This window comes from Corythoichthys intestinalis, chromosome 3, assembly GCF_030265065.1.
Source record: "Corythoichthys intestinalis isolate RoL2023-P3 chromosome 3, ASM3026506v1, whole genome shotgun sequence".
Lineage (NCBI taxonomy): Eukaryota > Metazoa > Chordata > Actinopteri > Syngnathiformes > Syngnathidae > Corythoichthys > Corythoichthys intestinalis.
This window is the reverse complement of record NC_080397.1, coordinates 46,167,036-46,187,356: the sequence shown is the minus strand read 5'-3', so window position 1 is coordinate 46,187,356 and position 20,321 is coordinate 46,167,036. Positions and strand designations below refer to the sequence as shown.

Here is a 20,321-nt window from a genome sequence, read left to right as displayed (position 1 = left end):
GACTATAAAATACTACTGCTCGTCTACAAAACACTTAATGGCCTTGGACCAAAATACATGCTTGACTTGTTAGAGTCCTATGAGACATCTAGACCCCTAAGGTCGTCTGGAACCGGTCTTCTGCATGTTCCAAGAACAAGAACCAAGCAGGGTGAGGCAGCATTTAGTTATTATGCTCCTCACCTCTGGAACAAGTTACCCGAACGTCTGAAGTATGCTCAAACTGTTAGCTCTTTTAAATCAGGGCTAAAAACGCTTTTGTTTAGCACTGCATATCTATAACTGTCTATATATTTCAATCTACCTGCTTTCTATTCCTCTTGTTTTTATCTCCATTGCTGATTTCAATTATTATTAGTAGTAGTAGTTTTTGTTTTATTTTATTTATTTTTATTCTGTGATTAAATGCGATCTTTTGTCTTCGTTTCTACGTTGTGTTGATTTAAATGTGATTTTTATGATCTTCATGTGTTGTAAAGCACTTTGAATTGCCTTGTGTTGAATTGTGCTATATAAATAAATTTGCCTTGCCTTGCCTTATGCAGTTTTTTCTCATATTTTTTTTAAATTACCGCTAACTAGGGGCTCTGTGTGCAACCAACGTCCTGGGGGAGTTTCCGCAGGGACGCTGTAAATGTGCACGCCAGTCATTTTGTTTTATCTAAATACATGACACAGCAGCCAACATTGAAGGCATTGTGATTGGTTGAATTTCTGCCATTACTTGTGGGTGCAGGAACAGAAAACATGACCTCCGTCAAATATATTTTACTTCAGGTTCATGTGTTTAATGCAATGTGGATTAATGCAACGCGTAGCAGACGACCGGGGAGGTCTTTTTTTCAGCGCATTGTTTTTAGCAGCCCTTAAAATTGTCTTTTAGATGATAATACTTATTAGTCTTAGTCATATTTTAGTCATCACAAAATGTGTTTGTCTTCATCTAGTTGTAGTCGACGTTTGCCAATATTGTTTTCGTCTGTAAAATTATGTTCCCAACTATTTCAAATGAACATTGACAGACAAGCAAATACAGTGGTATGAAAAAGTATCTGAACCTTTTGGAATTTCTCACATTCCTGCATAAAATCACCATCAAATGTGAGCTGATCTTTGTCAAAGACACACAAATGAAAAAACTCTCCTTTAACTAAAACCCCCCCAAACATTTATAGGTGTTCATATTTTAATGAGGATAGTATGCAAACAATGACAGAAGGGGGAAAAGTAAGTGAACCATCACATTAAATACAAATATTTTGTGCCCCCCCTTTGGCAGGAATAACTTCAACCAGACACTTCCTGTAGCCGCGGATCAGTCTGGCACATCAATCAGGACTAATCTTGGCCCATCAGTCTCTACAAAACTGCTGTAGTTCAGTCAGATTCCTGGGATGTCTGGCATGAATTGCTCTCTTTAGGTCATGCCACAGCATCTCAATGGGGTTCAAGTCTGGCCACTCCTGAACGTGTATTGTGTTCTTCTGAAACGATTCTGAAGTTGATTTACTTCTGTGTTTTGGATCGTTGTCTTGTTACAGCATCCATCCTCTTTTTAGCTTCAACTGTCTGACAGACGGGCTCAGGTTTTCCTCTAAAACAACATTGTAAACTTTTGAATTCATTCTTTCATTAATGATTGCATGTTGTCTAGGCCCTGAGGTAGCAGAACAGCCCCAAATCATGATGCTCCATCCACCGTGCTTCACGGTGGGGATGAGGTGTTGATGTTGGTGAGCAGTTGCATTTTTCCTCCACACATGACGTTGTGTGTTACTCCCAAACAATTCAACTTTGGTTTCATCAGCATCTGTGTGATTTTGACAAAGATCAGATTGCATTTGGTGATTTTATGCAGAAATGTGAGATTTCCCAAAAGGTTCAGATACTTCTTTATACTACAGTATAGTAGTGTATACAAGGACACCTGTATTTACCACACATGTAAGAGGTGAAAAAAAGCTATTTCAAATGAAATGAAACTTAATGCATTAAGCGGGTGAAATCCCCCCCCCCACGGCATTTCACTCCAGGAAACTGTGTGAAATTATACTCTTTACATTAACAGTTCCTGTATAAACCTCTGAAAATACCTCACAATTCTCTCATCGCTGAAATGTTTTTGAATCTGATAACATCTGACCACAAAGGGGATTTATTCGTTTTATTACAAAGGCTGGATTACAATAGACTCTGGCATACAGTATAACGACACATGACATGATGTTTGATTTGGTCAACTGATGATGAACGATTCTCTCAAAAGCTAGAATGATGTTTCAAGATCAAGCAACATAGCCTTTCTGTAAAATGTATCAGACTTTTTTCTTTTTTTTTTTACACATTACATCGACTCTCACATGTTACAGTAACATGTTTCAAACTAATCAGGGAAAACTTCCTGTTTTGTGTTCCTCAGCGCATTGAAGAATGTGATTACTCTGAAATAAAAGGACCAAGGGAAGGGAAATTCACTCTTAAGTCATAAAGGCAACCACCCAGAGGAGAGAATGAGGGTGCATTAGGAGAAAAAAAAAACTTCAAACCCACTCTAATACACACTTTGACATTCATACATGATCTGTTGTAAGTCACATGAAATGGGTCATTTGGTCATATGAAAGCAATATCAATGAACAAGAGGGGAAAAAGAACAAAATTAAACCAGTACCACAATTTTCCCCACCTGCAGGTGCTGCTACTGCAAGTAATAATGCAATAATACGAGATAAATAAGTCACTTTGTAAGGAATGTTGACTCAAGTGCTGGGTACGCTCAGAAAATTTCAAGATTCAAACTAAGGCTTATCACATTTTCAGGTAAAGTGGTAGAGGTGGCTTACATGCTTACAACATGGAGCTGGTTTGAAATGATGAATTTGAAATGTCCAGGCCTTGAAATTTACCGTCCATTCATTGGTCCGTGACATGGAGCAGCTTGATCAGCGGAGGACTGTTTGAGGGAGCATGACTATACGAGCTCGACGTAGTTGGCCGGAAACATTCCGAAATGGCCGTTGGGCCCGTAGCCTCGCCACCATCCCTCATCTATCATCTCGATCCCGGTGATGATTTCATCAGGGTCGAAGGAGATCTCTGTATCGTCGGCTAGGAAGCAAAAGGGTTACTCATAGCGTGAAATTCTCCCGTTACACGGTACACACACAATTGAGGATATACTGGTCCTTCTAAAAAAATTTGCATATTGTGATCAAGTTCAATATTTTCTGTACTGATAAACATTTGACTCATTTTAGATTCATTACACACGTCTGAAGTTAGCATATCATGAAAAGGTACTCTAAAGAAGCTACTAACCTAATCATCTGAATCAACGAATTAACTCAAAACCCCAGCGAAAGATTCCTGAGGCTTTTAAAAACTCCCAGCCTGGTTCATTACTCAAAACCGCAATCACGGGCAAGACAGCCGACCTGACTGCTGTCCAGAAGGCCATCAGTGACACCCTCAAGCAAGAGGCTAAGACACAGAAAGAAATTTCTGAGGAAATAGGCCGTTTCCAGAGTGCTGTATCAATGCACCTCAGTGGGAAGTCTGTGGGAAGAAAAAAGTGTGGCAGGAACCGCTGCACAACCAGAAGAGGTGACCGCACCCTGAGAAAGATTGGGGAGAAGGGCCGATTCCAGACCTTGGGGGACCTGCACAAACAGTGGACTGAGTCTGGAGTAGAAACATCTAGAGTCACCGTGCACAAGCGTGTGCTGGAAATGGGCTACAGGTGCCGCATTCCCCAGGTCAAGCCAATTTTCAACCTGAAACAGCGACAGAAGCGCCTGACCTGGGCTACAGAGAAGCAGCACTGGACTGTTGCTCAGTGGTCCAAAGTACTTTTTTCAGATGAAAGCAAAATTTGCATGTCATTCGGAAATCAAGGTGCCAGAGTTTAGAGAAAGACTGGGGAGAAGGAAATGCAAAATGCCTGAAGTCCAGTGTCAAGTACCCACAGTCAGTGATGGTCTGGGGTGCCATGTCAGCTGCTGGTGTTGGCCTACAGTGTTTTATCAAGGGCAGGGTCAATGCAGCTAGCTATCAGGAGATTTTGGAGCACTTCATGCTTCCATCTGCTGAAAAGCTTTATGGAGATGAAGATTTCATTTTTCAGCACAACCTGGCACCTGCTCACAGTGTCAAAACCACTGGTAAATGGTTTACTGACCATGGCATTACTGTGCTCAATTGGCCTACCAACTCTCCTGACCTGAACCCCATAGAGAATCTGTGGGATATTGTGAAGAGGAAGTTGAAAGACACCAGACCCAACACTGTGGATGAGCTTAAGGCCGCTATCGAAACATCCTGGGCCTCCATAATCCCTCAGCAGTGCCACAGGCTGATTCCCTCCATGCCACGCCGCATTGGAGCAGTCATTTGAGCAAAAGGATTCCCGACCAAGTATTAAGTGCATAGGTGATATAACTAATTGAAGGTTAACTTTTTTTGCATTAAAAAAACACTTTTTTGTATTGGTCGGATGAAATATGCTAATTTTTTAAGATGGGGATTTTTGGTCTTTCTTGACTTTTTTGCCAAAATCATCATTATTAAAACAATAAAAGGCTTGAACTACTTCAGTTGTGTGTAATGAATCTAAAATATATGAAGGTTTAATGTTTATTAGTACATTACAGAAAATAATGAACTTTATCACAATATGCTAATTTTTTGAGAAGGATCATACAAAGTGGATTCCAAAAAAGGTTGGGACGCTATTCAAATTCATTCTTTCATTTTCCGAGCCGCTTATCCTCACTACGGTACAGGGGTACTGGAGCCAATCCCAGTTAACTCTAGGCAGGGAAAATTGTGAATAAAAACAATGCAATTAGAGCTGAAACGAATACTCGATTCATTCGAATAGCTTGATTTTCACTGTTTCTTGTATTCACTGTAAAGGCTGAGTTATGCTTCTGCGGCAGACCTACGCCGCCAAGGCAGACCCGATTTACGACCCTTCGCCGTAGCCTGACGTGCATCTCCACAATTTTCTGACTGGTCGACGCGTCAACGCTTGGTGACGTGGCGCAAACGGACTGTGATTGGTCCGCTCAGACTGTTGTTTCCGGTTCAGCGCGAAATCACCGCCATTTTCAAACATTGTTTTGCCACACGCAAAAATGGACCAAGCCGACGAGAGTATTATCGAAGAGCAAGTACGACAACTTCTACAATGTCTCGTCAAGCTTCCCAAATGACAAGGTCAGCGATTACATTAAAAAAAAAAAAAAAAAAAAAAAAAAGGAAGCATCACCGAGACAAGTACGTGTGTGTTCGGAAGCGAATGGCCACCCGGAGCGGTGACACGGTTGGCTAAACGCTGCCAGCTTTTTATCACTTTATGTCCTATTTTTGGTTGGTGCGCTTCATCATTTATTGTGTACATATGTTTGCTGTGAGTCTACATTTCACACTTCAAGCATATGAAGACAAAAGCACAGGTTTGATGTCAAAAAAGTTGTTTTGATGTTTAATTTTCAACAACAGTTCACACAGTTGATACATCATCACTAATTGAGAGTACCTCAGTGCTTTTATGATAATGGATGGGGGGGAAGAAGGAGAGGAGTTGATGATGGCTTTCCTCACTTTATTGTGGCAACAATAAAATAAAATAATAGCGGGCTACCGCAACATGCAACCGCAAACTTTTGCTTTCTCCTGTTCTTTCCACTCGCTTCCAGCCACGTCACTGCTCCCCAGTCTTGTAGCCTCTTAAAGGACCCGCGCTTAGTTACGGATATTACAGTATGATCAACATTTGCTGTTCATGTTGATGAGCTGAAGATCCACATTCAAGCGTTCCATCGCCGTTGGCTACCATTTACCATTATTGTGTAACCAGAAGAAAACTAGAGGAAGTCTACAAGAGTCCCCCCAAACCGTAAAAACACAACGCCACGCCCCTCTAGTGGCTTGCCGGTGAATTAAAGACAGAGCAACGCATTCCGTTTACGCAGAACTATCGAATGCTCATTGACGCCGTCACCGCAAAGCAGAAGCATAACTCAAAAGCATAGCTCAGGCTTAAGACAGCGCTTGCATAACACTACCCCCACCCGAAACCCGGGCCGGGCGCCACTGTGTGACCCGCCCGCCTAGCCCCCGCTCCACCGAAGGCACCCCGTTTACTCCGAGAGCTGAGGAGTGATACTCGGGACAGGGTAAAATTAAGTTAACATAGCGCTAATAAATAAGATTTACATTAATGTACCTTGCTAACGTAACGTTAGCACTGCGAAGGGCTAGTTTTCTATTAATTATGACTACTGTTGATCCGTGACTAAGGCGTCTTTCATACAGGCTTTATTTAATCTGTAAAAACACAGCGCTGTAGAGTAATGAGGGTGTAAAATAAAAACATAATAAAGCTAACTGTCAATTTTAGCTCGGTAGTCATTGATGGATAAAACACCAAGTAACACTGGTGCCTAATGTGCTCCAATTCAGCAGGTATCATACATTTATTTTAAACACTGCAAAAACTCCTAACAGGACTTACAATTTAGACTTAAATTTAAAACCTAACTAGAACCTAAAAATAGCTCTACACAAATAAAAATTCAATTGAAACACATGAGGAAAAACACCTAACTTTTAAGTGATGTGTGTTATCAAGCGTAATGACATTTTTAGGTAAGAAATACGTTTATTTTTTTAAGTGAAAGCAGTGAATTTTTTTTTTGTCACATCTGAGATGCAATTGTTGGCTGTTTTCAACAATGTACACCTAAAATAAAGACATTGTTTGTTCTAAAAATGATTCAATATTGGGTAAAATGTCTTGTTTTCTCATGTATATTTATTTTTGCTCTTTACCTGAAAAAAAAAAAAAAAGTTTTCTCTGATTACTCGATTAATCGATGGAATTTTCAATAGAATACTCGATTGCTAAAATATTCGAAAGCTGCGGCCCTAAATGCAATAATGTAGAATTGCCAAATTTCAGTATTTTACCCCAAATAGAAATTAGATGAGAGAAGTTTAAAAAGAGAAAGTGCATAATTTTTAGGGCTGCAGCTATCAATTATTTTAGTAGTCGATTAATCGATAAACCATTAGTTCGAATAATCGAGTAGGTTACGATAAGGTTACCTGAGCTGAGCCTATAACGGTATAAAAAAATGAATGAGGATATAGTTTAAATGCTATAAAATGCTAACTTTTTTACAATGCTCTTAACAAATGGTTCCCCACAAACAACATATTCCCCAAAAATAGGCTAAATATATCTATAAACTACATTATGAATGCATTAAAAAAACATTTGCTCAAACAAAAACTTAGCTTATGTTGGTCTTAACAGGGAGCACCTGGATTCAGCCATGTGAAATGAGGCAGACTAGAAAGCAGTGTATCCACCCAAATAATAAAACTAAATGCAAACACTTTCAAAATAAACCATTAGAACGCCACTTCGATTAAACAAATACTCGAAGCAGCAAAATCTAATTCGAATTTTTTATTCTAATTGAATTATCGAGTTAATCGATTAATCGTTGCAGCACTAGTAATTTTAAGGGAAATATAAGTTGATTATAGATTTCATGGTGTCATTTACAGTTTTCAATCAACTTAGTACATTTTTATGTTTTTGGAATGTGTGAGTAAGTTGGACTACCAAGAGAAACTCCACACAAGCATACTGAGAACATGCAAATACCAAACAACACGAGTTGAGATTCAAATCTAGAACGTTAGAACTTACTGGTCCTCATTTTGTGGCATTCACGTCAATGCTTTTATCCAATTTAATATCATACTACCATATGGAAAAGTATTTACCAGCTTCGTAATCATATAAGGCCCGGGCACAGATTCCTCGATCTTGCGTCTCCTCAGCAGTCACTCCATAGTTGTTCTCCTCAATCTGTCAGAGATTTTGGTTCATTTGTGTCCTAGAAATATTCAATCATACTGCAAGGTAACAGAATAATCACCTGTGGGGGTTCATCATTTATGGGCTCCTGGACAGTAGGGCTTGCAACTGGCTCTTCCTCTGTTGAAAGACAAAAAAAAAAAAAAAAAGTCGTTTGTCGCGTTTGTCTACCAATAGATGGCAGCAGATGGTTGCTGCTGAGCATGAGGCCCGAGTTGCTAATGGGAATGAGGTACGATAGTAAATCATGTTTCTAACACACCAATGAGAGGGTCACTTGGTGTATGATAGGCTTAACGCTGAAGCCGGTGCCCCACCTTTCAATTGCTCCTCGGGGGCTTCCTCCTGCGCGTCATACTCACACCTGGACTGTCCATCATCCACTTCTGGCTCTTATCACCCAAAAAAACAAGCACAGACATGCATGTACACACACAAACCCACACAGGATGGAAACCACCACCAGTAGCAGGCATGGTTGATTAAAATGTCAACCAAAAATGATTAGAGTGGAAGTGAAATGATGACATGATTAAGTAATGAAAAGCAAAAAAGCTACACAGAGAAGCTGTTGTTTCTCTAACCAGTGAGACATCAATACGGTGGGAATTTTTTTTTAAACATTGTCTCATCTTCATCAATTTTTAAGATGTTTAATTTCCTCAAATTTGAAGAAGGTTTTGGAAAGCCCAAGAGCACAAAAAACAGCTAAAAAAACATTTTTTTGCCCTACGTGTGTCGTTTCAGAGGAATGGCTCTCATATGTAGCTCAAATGTGCATTGGTGACTGTGGATTACCGTCACAAAGGTCAAACGCTGTGCAGCAATGTCAACAATTAAAAAAAAAAAAAAAAAAAAAAAAAAAAAAAAAAAAAACAATCACAGAAAAAATATCACTTAAAAAATAAACTGCAATAGAATATATTACTTGAATTTTTCTTTTATCACAGACAAACGTTTTTGGTCGTTTCATTTACCTAACATATTTCGGCGAGTACTTCCGCCTTCATCAGAGTGTCACTGGTGTTTATGTGCCGCGTCTTTATGAGCTAATGAATGAAGGCGTGACTCACCTGTCAGATTTGACAGGTGGGCCATGCCATTTGCTGACCGTTTACTCCTCCAGGATACTGGTCCAGGTAGTAGAGAGCTTAAAAGCCCCCTCGTCCCTGTTGATGGTCCTTAGGCCCAGCTTGCGGATTTCAAAGGCCTCCCTGATCTGATGTTTGTTCTCTTCGGTGCGGATGACTCTGTCCTTTGCCCAGTCCATAATGTGGTTTTCCCTTTTGTAGAGGTCGGTGACGGCTGACTTGTGGTGTTACTGTTGTGCTTGTTCTTTCATTGCTTTTGTTTGTCTTGTTGCCGTCTCTTTCTGACACTGATTCTTGTGTTCTTTTTTCTTGTAATAAAGCTCCTTCCTGTCTGCCCGATGTAGGATTTATTGCATGATTTGCATTGAATTTAATATATGGAGTACTGGTGCACGATAATTATTGGTCCGATAATTATCGGTTCGATAATAGGAATTATGACGTCATCCCAATAAAGATAGATAATAGATAATACAGTATGAACTGTGCTCGCTGGCTGGGAAATCAGTTGACCATTTGCGGGGCATTGCTGCCACCTGCTGGTCGGAATAATTCGCTGCATCTATAATTTGGCCCACAAACTCATTCACTTTACACAGTGCTGTTTCTAGAGTTAGCACTTGACAATCGTGAATGCTTTCTGTTACTTACGTTTCCGCCTCGGAAATATATAAGTATTTATGTTTACTATAACATATGGATGTGCAATATATGTTTACTTCGATGGTGAAGGGTCATATGTACAGAACTTCATAAGTTGTTGTGTTATAGAAGCCAGCCAATGCTTAAGGCTAGTAGCTCAAGCTAGTGTGCTATGCTATGCATACATACATATAATAGTTGTCGTGTAATGTTAGTCCTGTCAGCATGCTTGGTAGGATTTTATAATATGCAGAGAATAAACCTCATACTTTATTGAATATGGGTTCACTCACTGCCGTTTATATTGATTATTATATGGCAAGCCTTTAATCCTTTTTGTTCTACCATATTTTTGTTATGAGAAATGAGTGATAAACCTTACTATATAATGTTTACAGTGTTAGTTATAAGTTAGTAAGTTATTGAGAGGCCTTTTGGTTATTGATAGGCTTGCTGTCCTAACCTGTCCATCAGTTTCAAAAAATGGATATCGTGCACCCCTAATATGGAGTTGCATTTGATTTCTGGATGGATTTTGTCCTTTGGATGGACCAATATCTAGCGGAGTGTTGTGTGTGGTTTGACAGGTGTGTTTATGTTGCGTTTCCTCATGGCTCTTTGGATACATTCCGTAACTCCAATTACGTATGGCAACGTCACCATACCTTTGTGTTCTTGTTTTGTTTTTTTCTTTCCACCCAGTGTTGTGTTGCTTTTGTTTTAACCTGTCCTGCGCCTAAAACGTTTGTCTGAGACAAAAGAAAAATTCAACAAATTTATAAGTGAGGACAAAATAAACTCAATACAACTATGCAATAGAATATAGTAGACATAGTGGGGAATACTATATCTACCAATTGCAATTCATAAAAAAAGACCGCTGAAATACTTAACAGAAATTCTGAGATTTCACACTGCACTAGCAAAATCGTTTAGTTTTGGTCTTGGGATTTTCCTAATGTAAAACATGTGCCTTGCCTCAATAAAAGTTTGGGAAACACTGGTTTAGATCAGCCACCTGATATGTTGTGTTGTGTGTGTGTGTAAGCTCACACCTTCAGCGCGGACAGGGGAGGCGGGGCCTGCCGGCACCGGAGAGACTTGGCGCTGAGGGGAGTCTGCCTGCTCGTTTTCATACTTAGAGAGAAAAGGACTTTGCAGGCGCCCTGAGTAGGGGACGCACACGGAATCCAAAGCATGCAGAGATGGAGAAAAGAAAGGTGGAGACACGATGGAGACAGACAAACAGGTTAAGTGTGATCATGGACAGATAGAGCACTAAAAGAGGGCGGAGTTTAGACAAATGTAGCCTTAAGCCACCGCTGACCAAGAGTGGAAATGTCGGCACAACTGACATTGAAAGTGGTGGCACTGTGGGGGTCAGGTAATACCTGGTTGGGGGCTCGAAGGGGCAGCAGTGGGCACATTGGAATCACTGGGAGTTACTCCTCTTTCTCTCTGCTTGAACATATCTCTGGGGTTCATGGCTCGTTGAGAGATTAGGGAAGCTGCCTCCTACCATAAAGACATCAGCTCATTAGACATTATACATAGTAAGAAAAACAAACTCTGAAAACAATTTCTAGTGGAAACTATAATGTTGTTTTGATTTTACTTACTATACATAATTAGTAAGCAATTCAGCCTAAATTTGTGGGGCAAATATGTGTCCACAAAGTCTTTTTAAAAAATAGTGGCTAGTAGAGGACGAATGAGCTGCTTTTTACTTAAAAGATACAACTGACTGTAAGTCACACCCACCACATTTTACAAGAAAAAAGTATTTAATCACATTTAAACCGCACTGGACTATAAACCGCATGGATATTCACACCTAAAGACTACTGTTGTCAAGATGCTAAAATTTTCAATTTGTATCAATACTCAAAACAAATGGTCAATAGTTTATGCCGTTTTCAATACTACGCATCTAAAAAAAAAAATCTAAATTAAATAAATATTTTTTTGTGCCATTGACACTGATAGATGTGCAGATATGTGACTTTTAAAAACTAATGAAAACCCTTCAAATGAGTTTATCATTAGTAACTGTCCAACACATTCATTCATTCATTCTCTTCCAACCCCCCCACTTCAAATGGACTGGATGTCTAGCACGGTCAATGGCAACCAATGAGTTAAAATGTGGAAAATTTGGGAAAATGATATCCTCCATTACGACCAAAATAGTGAAAAGTAAAAAAATCTAATTTACCCCTGCTGACACCAAATTTCTAGTGACCCCAACTGTGTAAACAATTAGAACAAAGCAAAGTGCAACTTAAGTTTCAACATCTCTAATTACTAACTACTAATTACTACAAATCTAATTACAGTCTACTCAAATATTTAAATTTTTCTTTATGAATATAAGTTTATCGACATTGTCAATCTTTGTCCCGTACTGCATTAACAATATTTGCAGCATTATATGTAGTCACTGGTTTGGCTTGATTTGGCCTGTTTAAGTCATGGTGGTTTTTAATTCATCTGACAAGTTAGCACTCGTATGACTTTCATAAACGGGATGAGTTTGAAGTACAGCGCTCTTTATTTGCCACTCATTGTTCATCATGTAATTTACCGTTACCAGGAGGTAGCGGATGTCTAGCACAGTCAGTGGCAATCAATTAGTTAACATGTAGAAAATGATGAGAAATAAGGAAAATGTAAAGATAATGTATCCTCCCTTACGACCAAAATAGTGAAAAATGAAAAATTTAATTTACTCCTGCTGACACTAGGGTTGCACGATATCCATTTTTTGATACCGATAACTTCCTGCTCTTCAGGGCAGATATCGATACGATAATCGATAATATATATATAATTTTTAAATGTATATTCACATGGGTTTTTGGACACGTGTAGACCAAAAATACTACTGGTGGATTCATAGCAGGGATTCCCCTATATTCAACAGATTGTGGCGCACCGCCACACTAAAATGAAAGCCGCCACGCCTGGCAAATGAGATGTATTTTATTTATTTATTTAAATAAAAAAAAAATTTTTTTAAGGCCGCTTCAAACTAGCGGCAGCCGAGTGGGAGGAGTTCAGCGGACACCTATTCATTGTGTATTGTAGCCTAATGTTCGTAACTATGCAGGCCCCCCCTTAAGAGACGCAAGGGGAACGAGTAGGAAGAATGGGAGAACGAGCGAGATAGCGAGAGATAGCGGTCGCATGTCGTAGCAGCCCGCTGTTATTTTGTTATTGTTTTTCTTTATTATTGTTACCACAATAAAGTGGGTAAGCAAATACAGACTTCTCTCCTTCTTGCCCATATCCGGGGCATTACAATAATTTGGATCGGACTTTTCGGCGAAAGTGAGCGGTGGACGGCCGTCTTGGACGGAAAGCAAACTTTGACTAACTTGCGCTGAGAGACTGCGGAGAGGCGGGGCCCAAAATAAAGCCTTGCTCTATTTTCAGAGCGTTGGTCACAGTAAACGATTTATCAGTTCAAGCAGAGTAAAATGATACATATTCACGGTACAAGAACGTCGTTTCTGGTTCCATCGATTGGTAAGAAAAGGCTGTTTGTACGAGTGACGTGTGGGCGCTCCCGTCAGGGGGGACATTTCACGTGGATTGGCTATTTTTCGGCACAACACCGGCGCGCCAACTTCAGACAATTACGGCTGACGAAACTTTGATAAATGCGCCCCCCCACCCAAATTTCGCAAGCTCTGGGACACTCGAAAAATGACTCTCATACCTCTCCTTGCTAAGTTAATGGTACCTCGACGTGCCTTTGTGTGGAAATTTAGTTTACGAACAACGGGGAAAAAACTATTCACCTTCTCACCGAATCAAGTAAAACTCTTTACACGGCTATTAGAATTCCCCCAGTGCTCTAAATGGGTCAGTTGACAGAAGGACTGTTATTGTTGTGGTAATGTAGTACTTATGAGGGTCAAATAAAAGGAAAAAGGAGGACTACGACGGTGGTCTGCAACCCGCGGCTCTCGGGCCGCATGCGGCTCTTTAGCGATGCTTCGGAGCTTTTTTTTTTTTTTTTTTTTTTTTAATGGAAAAAGATGGGGGAGGGAAATATATTTTTTTGTTTTAATAGGATTTCTAGGAGGACAAACATGACACAAACATTCTTTCAATTCATTAATATTGTAATGAAGTTAAACTTGTGGTGGCATATTACAACAGAGTAGTCACGTGGTGCGTCATTCTCTATAGGATCCACTGCAGGGAAAATAAACATTTAATCATGAAGGCTAATTACGTATTTCTAGCCAACTTAGTCATTTCTATAGTAGGCTAATATAGCTAGTATCGATAATTATAAGGCTTGTACAAGGCTTTTAATTTTTTGTGGCTCCAGACATACTGTATCAGTTTTTTTTTTGTTTTTTTTTGGGGTCAAATATGGCTCTTTCATCAGTTTGGGTTGCCAACCCTGAGTCACTACGAGATGTAAGTCGTACTATTGCCACGAGAAAAAAAGTCGCATTAGTACATCGGGTAACGTAGCTGTAATCAGCTACGCATTTTACATACATGTACTGTAGCTGAGAGGTACAACATTAGCCTGGCTAATGAAATATTTCAAATATATCTTTGTTATGGTTCTTCTTGGGGGGAAAAATGAAGAAAAAAAAATTCGCTGTGGCACGACATGGTGAGGCTGTCCGACTCCGATGCAGCCCACCACCACAGCTTCAAAAAATCCTAGGGGAAACACTGCATAGTATTGCTTTTGACCTAGCCAGAATTTTCACGATGACATGAACATTATTATAATGAACAAAACAAAGACGAGAACAGTTTTGACTTCAAATAAAGTGCCCATATTTATTTTTTCAAATCAATAAAATTTGAATCAATCACAATCCATTTGTCAATATCACTGACAATGTGTTCTCCAGAACAATGAGCACTGAACTAAAACAAACATAAACCCAACAGGTATTGTGCTTTGTCAGCAGATAAAACATTTGGTGCAAGAGCCAAGGAGACTTTTGTGGTCTTGGTCCATGAAACAACTCAAACGCAGACATCCCAATTAATAATGTTATTGGATTTATTGTGATGACGTCATAATTCCTATTATCGGACCGATAAGTATCGTGCACCCCTAGCTGACACCAAATTTCTGGTGACTGTGGTTGTGTAAAAACAAATAAATAACTGCGCCTCGTATCAGGATACAACATTTCAGTATCGATACTTGTGATCACCCTGCTAAAGGCATACACCCTGTATTAATCCCCGTATTAGCCACACTGTACTATCAACCGCAAGGTTCAAAGCAGATATAAAAAGTAGCAGTTTATAATGCGAAAATTAAGGTAATAGTGTGCCGACTCGCACAGTAGAAAAAAACGATATTACATATTTGGGTATCATGACTTAACAGTATTATTGTTTTGGAAGGAAGAAACAGGACACATACTCATTTGAGAGAAAAGTTAAAATAAATAGACTATGTTAAAGAATGGAGGACTCACATTGGCTTTTTCCACAGATTCCACTTGTCTGACTGCTTTCTTCTGAGCGGCCTCGATCTGACCCTGCTGCTCCTGATGGTGGCATATTAAACGTTAGCTGTCATCAGTTACCCTAATACGTTTTGCCTAAAAACACATGCTAGACCTACAGGACTTTCCTGAGAGCAAGTCACAAGAACATTAAAGACATTAACAACAGTGCCATCATTAAGAAAGCAATCAAGAAAGAAAAACGCCAGCATCAAAATCTGTACCTTCTGGTTTAGCTTCTGTTTTATTTTAATCAACAAAAATTAGGGCTGTCAAATTTATCGCGTTAATGGGCGTTAATTATTTTTTTAAATTAATCACGTTAAAATTAGGGCTGTCAAAATTATCGCGTTAACGCGCGGTAATTAATTTTTTAAATTAATCACGTTAAAATATTTGACGCAATTAACGCACATGTCCCGCTCAGACAGTATTCTGCCTTTTGGTAAGTTTTACAGCAAGGTTTTTTGTGCTGTCTAACAGCGAACTCTTGTGGTCGCTTTGCGACATGGTTTATTGCTTTCTTGCCAGTTCAATATGGCTGCACGATGTCTCGGGCTGACGCCTACGTTGTAATGTTGTGCTTATATGATCCTTGGACAAGATTTGTCCGTAAGTATGGTTGTTGTAAAGAATGTACATATTATGTTAGTAAGCGAAATGTTATATTTTTTGTATGAGACGCTTTTTATTTATGTTTAGTGAACCTGTATAGCGTGCTAAGCTAACGTTGTTGCTAATGCAATGCTTGTGTACTTTTTTTTTGTAGTTTCACTACGGTCTAAAGAGGACAATGGTTTGAGGCCATTTTATTAATAAATCAGATGAAAAAGGAAGAAGTCTGATTATTAAGGCGTCGTTCACTAGCTGTCTAGCTTTGGAAAAAGTAGACGCTTCGGAGTGAGGACAGCATAGACAGATTTCAATGACAGTAGAGTGAAATGCCCACCACAGTCCTTATGTACCGTATGTTAAATGTATATAGACCCTACTCACGTGACGTCACAGCCACACCCCCGCGCCATGTTGTCCGTATACTCGTCATGTTGATGCATTAGCGCTTCGTAAATTCCTCCTATTATGGCGTGTTTTTCTGCTCGTTAACATTAATAATCAAAATGGTGAAGTCGTGTGTGGCGGTCGGTTGCAAAAACAGAGAAGATAGACGGAGAGACTTGAAGTTTTACCGTATTCCGAGAGACCCGAAGAGGAGACCGAGATTGACTGCTGCAATTCGACGAGAAAACTGGGCTCCAAACGACTACCACAGATTATGTAGTAGTCATTTTATATCTGGTAAGATGCATTTAATATATATTTAGAGGGTTTTGGGCTGACAACCACAATTAAGATCATTGCTAGGCTAATCGCCGACAACATACACTCAGACGTTGTGAATGAACTACCTAAAAATATATAATTATAAGGGGATAATCAGACAGTTGTCATACAATTAATTTACAATTTCACTATTGAGGCCAAAAGCCAAAAAATAAATTCAACTAGGGACAATCTGGAGTAGTGCTATCGCACTTCATATTTATTACATATTATATATGTATGTAGTGAGAGTGCTATCGCTAAACCATATAAACATTAAAAGCCCTAGCTCCATTGACAAATGACATGAAATACATTAGACCTGACAGTGGATGTTAGCAGGAACAAAAGATTTTGAATTGAAAATTTCGTAACTCACCTTCCGAGCACAAGATTCCTGCCGAATTTTCGTGTACGAGGACCTGTTTCACCCAACCAGCAACGTAGCATTTATAAGCCTCCAAGCTCTTAAAGTTTTTCAAACTTTCGTGAGAATAGGCTGATTTTGTGTGGACAAGATAGTTGTAAATATCAGGATAGCAGATGTCAGGCAAATACGGCGAAGCCAGCGGGTCGAAAAACATCGATTTAGGCATCAAATACGGATCTGGCGAATGGATAAACTGAAGCTTTTCCACGTAACGCCTTTTATGCAACGCAGTTTACAGCGTCAGATAACACCGGGGCTTCCATGAATTGCCCTATAACTTGCTCGACTAATTGAAAATAATGAGAATAGGTCTAAAAAATAGGTACAATATGGCGGCCGGAAACAGCGACACGCCCATTTTGTGACGTAGGTGAGTAGGGTCTATATCCATCTTGTGTCTTATCTTTCCATTCCAACAAATTATTTTACAGAATATATATATAATTTACAGAAAAATATGGCATATTTTATAGAATGTTTGAATTGCGATTAATTGCGATTAATTAATTTTTAAGCTGTAATTAACTCGATTAAAAATTTTAATCGTTTGACAGCCCTAGTTAAAATATTTGACGCAATTAACGCATGCACGGAATGACCTGTTCATGCGTTGTCTCAAACAGTTTACAATGACACCGTTTTAGCACACTGAGAGCGAAAAGGCAGAGAAATGTGAGTGGGCACAGGCGTTCATTGGACTGCGCCTTTTATTGGCTTAAGCTTTGGCAGCCACTTCTAACAGTCATGGTTGCCCAACTTCCCATCATGCATTTGGGCGGAGCAAGTACAATCTTTTTCTTAACACGCCTAATTGAACAAAACGCAGAACATACTGTATACCATTTGCAGTCACCACTGACAGTAATAGTTGCCCAACTTCCCATCATGCATTTGGGCGGAATAGTTAAGTCGCTATAGTATCATTTAGTGAAAGCACAGCAAAAATAATATTTCTATCTCTCAAAAAATACTGTTCACAAAAAGAAAAACGCTCCATGCAAAGAGAACTGGCATTCCCAATCAAAATAGCTATGCAAATTACACATAAAACTTACTAAAACATTTCCTTGGCTAGATCTCTAATTAATTTTAAACCCATTGACATCATGTGGTGTATTTCACCTTACGTAGTTTAAGACACTATGGAAGAACGGCAGGGAGCCCGATGTGACGTCACCACTCGGCAACGTCAACAATGGCGAGCTATTAGGTTATTTTTTGATTGAAAATTTTACAAATTTTATTAAAACGAAAACATTAAGAGGGATTTTAATATAAAATTACTATAACTTGTACTCAGATTTATCTTTTAAGAACTACAAGTCTTTCTATCCGTGGATCCCCTTAACAGAAAGAATGTTAATAATGTTAATGCCAATTTGTGGATTTATTGTTATAATAAACAAATACAGTACTTATGTGCAGTATGTTGAATGTTTATGTCCGTCTTGTGTCTTATCTTTCCATTCCAACAATAATTTAAAGAAAAATATGGCCTATTTTAGAGATGGTTTGAAATGCGATTAATTACGATTAACCAATTTTTAAGCTGTGATTAAGTCGATTAAAAATTTTAATCGTTTGACAGCCCTAACAAAAATATATAATCAGACTGATAATCACCCAGCGTTGTTTCTCTTTCTCTCTGCTCTCAGCCTCCTGCTGCTGCTGGTACTTCCTGTCAAACCAATATACAAATCAGACAAGTGACATTACAGGCAGTCAATACTAGGGATGTTCCGATCGCATATTTTTGCACCCGAGTCGAGTCACCTGATTTTGAGAATCTGCCAAAACAGAGTGATCAGATACCGAAAGAAAACGTTTTTTGGGGTTCTTCATTTGAACTAAAGTTCTAAACATGGGACTGTCCCGTCGTGTCGCATTCGTAACATAAATTATTTTTAAACAAGAATACTGTAGAAAAATGCTTGTCTTTATTAAATGCTTCATTGCGTGAGTCCACTCAAATCCACTCTCGGTTTGACGCTCAAGCTGCTGAGAACAGCCTCTCACTTAGACAACGACTTGCCCCAGCACACTTCCGACTGAGCTGCAAGTTTAATGTAGAGTTTACCAAGCTGCTCTGGCAAGATCAAAGCTACAAACCTGTCAGTCATCGTTAACTTTAAGTACCGAACATAAGCTGCACTAGACAGTTTGGCCCCACTGCTTAGCAAGAGGGCGTGGCGCTGTACAAGCATGAAGCACAAAAACATAAATATATTATTTTAATTTAAATCCCGATCCTTATCACCCGATTTAGATCCTATGAAAATGGCGCGATTGGCCCATTTTCAAATCACATGAACGGATCGGGACATCCCTAGTCAATAGACAAACTTAGTTCTGGCCACCTACTTTTGTTGGTCAATTTGAACAGCCCTTTCCTTGTCCCGTTTGTCCCTCAGTGCTGCCTCCTTGACTTCCCTATCTTTCCGCTCTTTCTCCAGATGCTGGCGCTCTTCATCTGCCCTACGCCGTTCCTCCTGGCGACGTCTCTCCTCCTCTTTCTTGCCAACAAAAAGGAAAGATGGAGCTTTGTGTCATTGCAATGACAATGAGAACTAAATCAGAAATATGTATGGTAAAGAAATTCATTTAGTGTCAGAGGTGAAAACCAGAGAAGCAACTGTACCTCTGCCTGTGCCCAGAATGTGTCCTTGTTGGTCTTTCTGATTTCTGACATTGCATTGGTCTTCTGGTACACGGAGCCCTGTAGCAAAAACAACTAACATGAGTTAACAAAAAAGACATAAACCGAGAAAGCAGATTTTAATGGGTCCTGAACCCTTTAGCACATACAGAAAAAAAAACATTCACACCACAAGGCGTGAGTCAGGACTGTACACCGATGTCCAAACTGCTTAAACACTATTGCACAGCGCTGCCAAAAATACAATTTCATAATTCTAATTCAAAGGCCATGTTTAAGCAAGAGAATAAAACCCATTTCGCACCGCACTTGGTTTTCGTGGTGTTCACCTCAGGATAGTGGAGGGATGACGGCAGCCCGCATCCCATGCAAGTATGTCAATTTCTGCTAAGCTACAAGACAGCCTGGTGCCTTTTCTCGCTGGTTTGGAGTCGCAAGTCGTTATAATGGAAAGCTATAATTTCCATTGTTTGAAGTGCTTAACTCACGTGTTTCTACAACTTTCACTAAGCCTCGTATAATCAAACTGATCCATTGCATGCATCTAATTTACAAGTTCATTTTTTTATAATTTATTTTGTTTCCCCAAAGCTCGGGACTCAGCATTTATTGAAACTTTCCACATTATGTTTAGTGGACAAATCCACCAAACTTTCTTGGGAAAAAAAAAAATCTTCAATCGTGATATAGATAATTTCATATCATGATAGCGATCTGCCACAATATAGCATATTTGTAATTATTTGATGGAAAATTCAAAATGATTACGAAAGGTTTCATCACCCCTCAC

At 39.3% G+C, this 20,321-nt stretch overlaps 1 protein-coding gene across 4 annotated transcripts in view; it reads right to left on the bottom strand.

Annotated features, from left to right (window-relative positions):
- Positions 1-368: 368 nt before the first annotated feature.
- dbnlb (drebrin-like b) overlaps positions 369-20,321 on the bottom strand; it is a 36,536-nt gene continuing 16,583 nt past the window's right edge. The window contains exons 6-15 of one of the 4 annotated variants that reach the window (XM_057832605.1): positions 19,514-19,591; positions 19,237-19,388; positions 18,499-18,553; positions 15,096-15,167; positions 11,019-11,142; positions 10,683-10,793; positions 8,212-8,286; positions 7,956-8,014; positions 7,801-7,885; positions 369-3,108 (exon numbers count right to left, since the gene is read on the bottom strand). In XM_057832605.1, the coding sequence (XP_057688588.1) occupies positions 2,972-3,108; positions 7,801-7,885; positions 7,956-8,014; positions 8,212-8,286; positions 10,683-10,793; positions 11,019-11,142; positions 15,096-15,167; positions 18,499-18,553; positions 19,237-19,388; positions 19,514-19,591 (948 nt within the window). In that variant the 3' untranslated portion in view covers positions 369-2,971. The remainder of the gene's footprint in view (positions 3,109-7,800; positions 7,886-7,955; positions 8,015-8,211; positions 8,287-10,682; positions 10,794-11,018; positions 11,143-15,095; positions 15,168-18,498; positions 18,554-19,236; positions 19,389-19,513; positions 19,592-20,321) is intronic. The other 3 variants (XM_057832606.1, XM_057832607.1, XM_057832609.1) reach the window with 3 other exon arrangements.